The 1,171-nt window shown below is 63.2% G+C and overlaps 1 protein-coding gene across 2 annotated transcripts in view; it reads right to left on the bottom strand.

The window, feature by feature from the left end:
- Positions 1 to 6: 6 nt before the first annotated feature.
- KIF21B (kinesin family member 21B) overlaps positions 7 to 1,171 on the bottom strand; it is a 27,565-nt gene continuing 26,400 nt past the window's right edge. For both annotated transcript variants that reach the window (XM_010831071.1, XM_010831072.1), the window contains one exon: positions 7 to 767. In XM_010831071.1, the coding sequence (XP_010829373.1) occupies positions 713 to 767 (55 nt within the window). In that variant the 3' untranslated portion in view covers positions 7 to 712. The remainder of the gene's footprint in view (positions 768 to 1,171) is intronic.

Genomic DNA, 1,171 nt, shown 5'->3' with positions numbered 1-1,171 from the left:
GCTGAGGTGAGGCCAGGCCCGGGCTGCAGAGCCCCTCGGGCACCGCCCTGCTCTGCAGAGCACGCAGAGATTCCACCCGACAGCTGCGGGAATGAACATGTGGGGAGGAACTTCAAGTCAGTTTTCCAGGAGGCAACAGCAAAAGTAAAAATAAAAAAACAACATAAATAACCGAAGCATTCTGACAGTCTCCCCAAAGGAATCTTTCCAGCAGCTCCACTGAGACTGTCAGAAAGGGACCCAAGGAATCGCGGGGTCTAAGGGGAGCGGCCCCTGGTGGCCGAGGGCAGAGGTCAGCTGCAGGGCTAGCTGCCCGCACCTGGTTTGCACGGTTACCTGAGGGCTGTCTTTCTGGGCTCAGAGGCAGGTGCAGTGGCTGGGCCAGGGGGCGGAGGGGAGGCCTGGTCGGCGGGGTTCGCCTCACCGCTCCGACAGGAGTCCCCTGGGCCAAAGGCTGGAAGAAGAGGGTGGCCAGCTGGGCAACAGAATTCGGGGCCAGGAGGAGGGAGAAATAGGGGGAATCGCCCTTTGGCTTCACAGCTTGATTTCCTCCCCGACTGCCCATGCCCAAGAGGTGGTGGATTCGGGGGACAGTATCTCGTGGGAAGGCTGGGGGTGGGGGCAGGAAGGGCCACGCCCATCGGCCACACCATCTGTCCCCTCCTGGGTCCAGGCTGCTGGGCCAAGGGGTAGGCGTCCTCTGACCTCACTGCTAGTGGGGGCCGCTGGGCAGGCGCCGGGCACTCCAGAACTTCACGGTCAGGTCACTGGGTAGAGTGAGAGAGGGCAGTCAATTCTTGCTGTGGGCCAGGCCGGCCACCCCCGCATGAAGGACGGGCTGGAGTCCCCACATCTCCAGGTGTGGCCAGGACCCAGGGCCAGGTGTCACCCAGGGCAAAGGTGGCTGCGGGGGGGTAGGAGGTGGGCGCTGGGCAGGGAGAGGGGCCTGTGGGCATCGAAGCCCAACGGGAGGCTCTCCTGTTGCTATTGTGATCTGTCCTGTCTGGGCCTGAAGGCCCCCCTCTGCTCTCTGCCACCTGGCACCCCTCTCCTGGGGGTCTGTGCCCCGTCCATGCTCGGAAGGAAGGAAGGGGGGCGGGTGTGGCAATCTCGGGCAGGCAGGGTATGGGGCTAGAGAAAACCAATCTCATACCGTTAAGAAGCAGCTCAG

Source organism: Bison bison, unplaced genomic scaffold (genome assembly GCF_000754665.1).
Source record: "Bison bison bison isolate TAMUID 2011002044 unplaced genomic scaffold, Bison_UMD1.0 scf7180017864524, whole genome shotgun sequence".
Lineage (NCBI taxonomy): Eukaryota > Metazoa > Chordata > Mammalia > Artiodactyla > Bovidae > Bison > Bison bison.
This window is presented reverse-complemented; position numbering and strand designations above follow the sequence as displayed.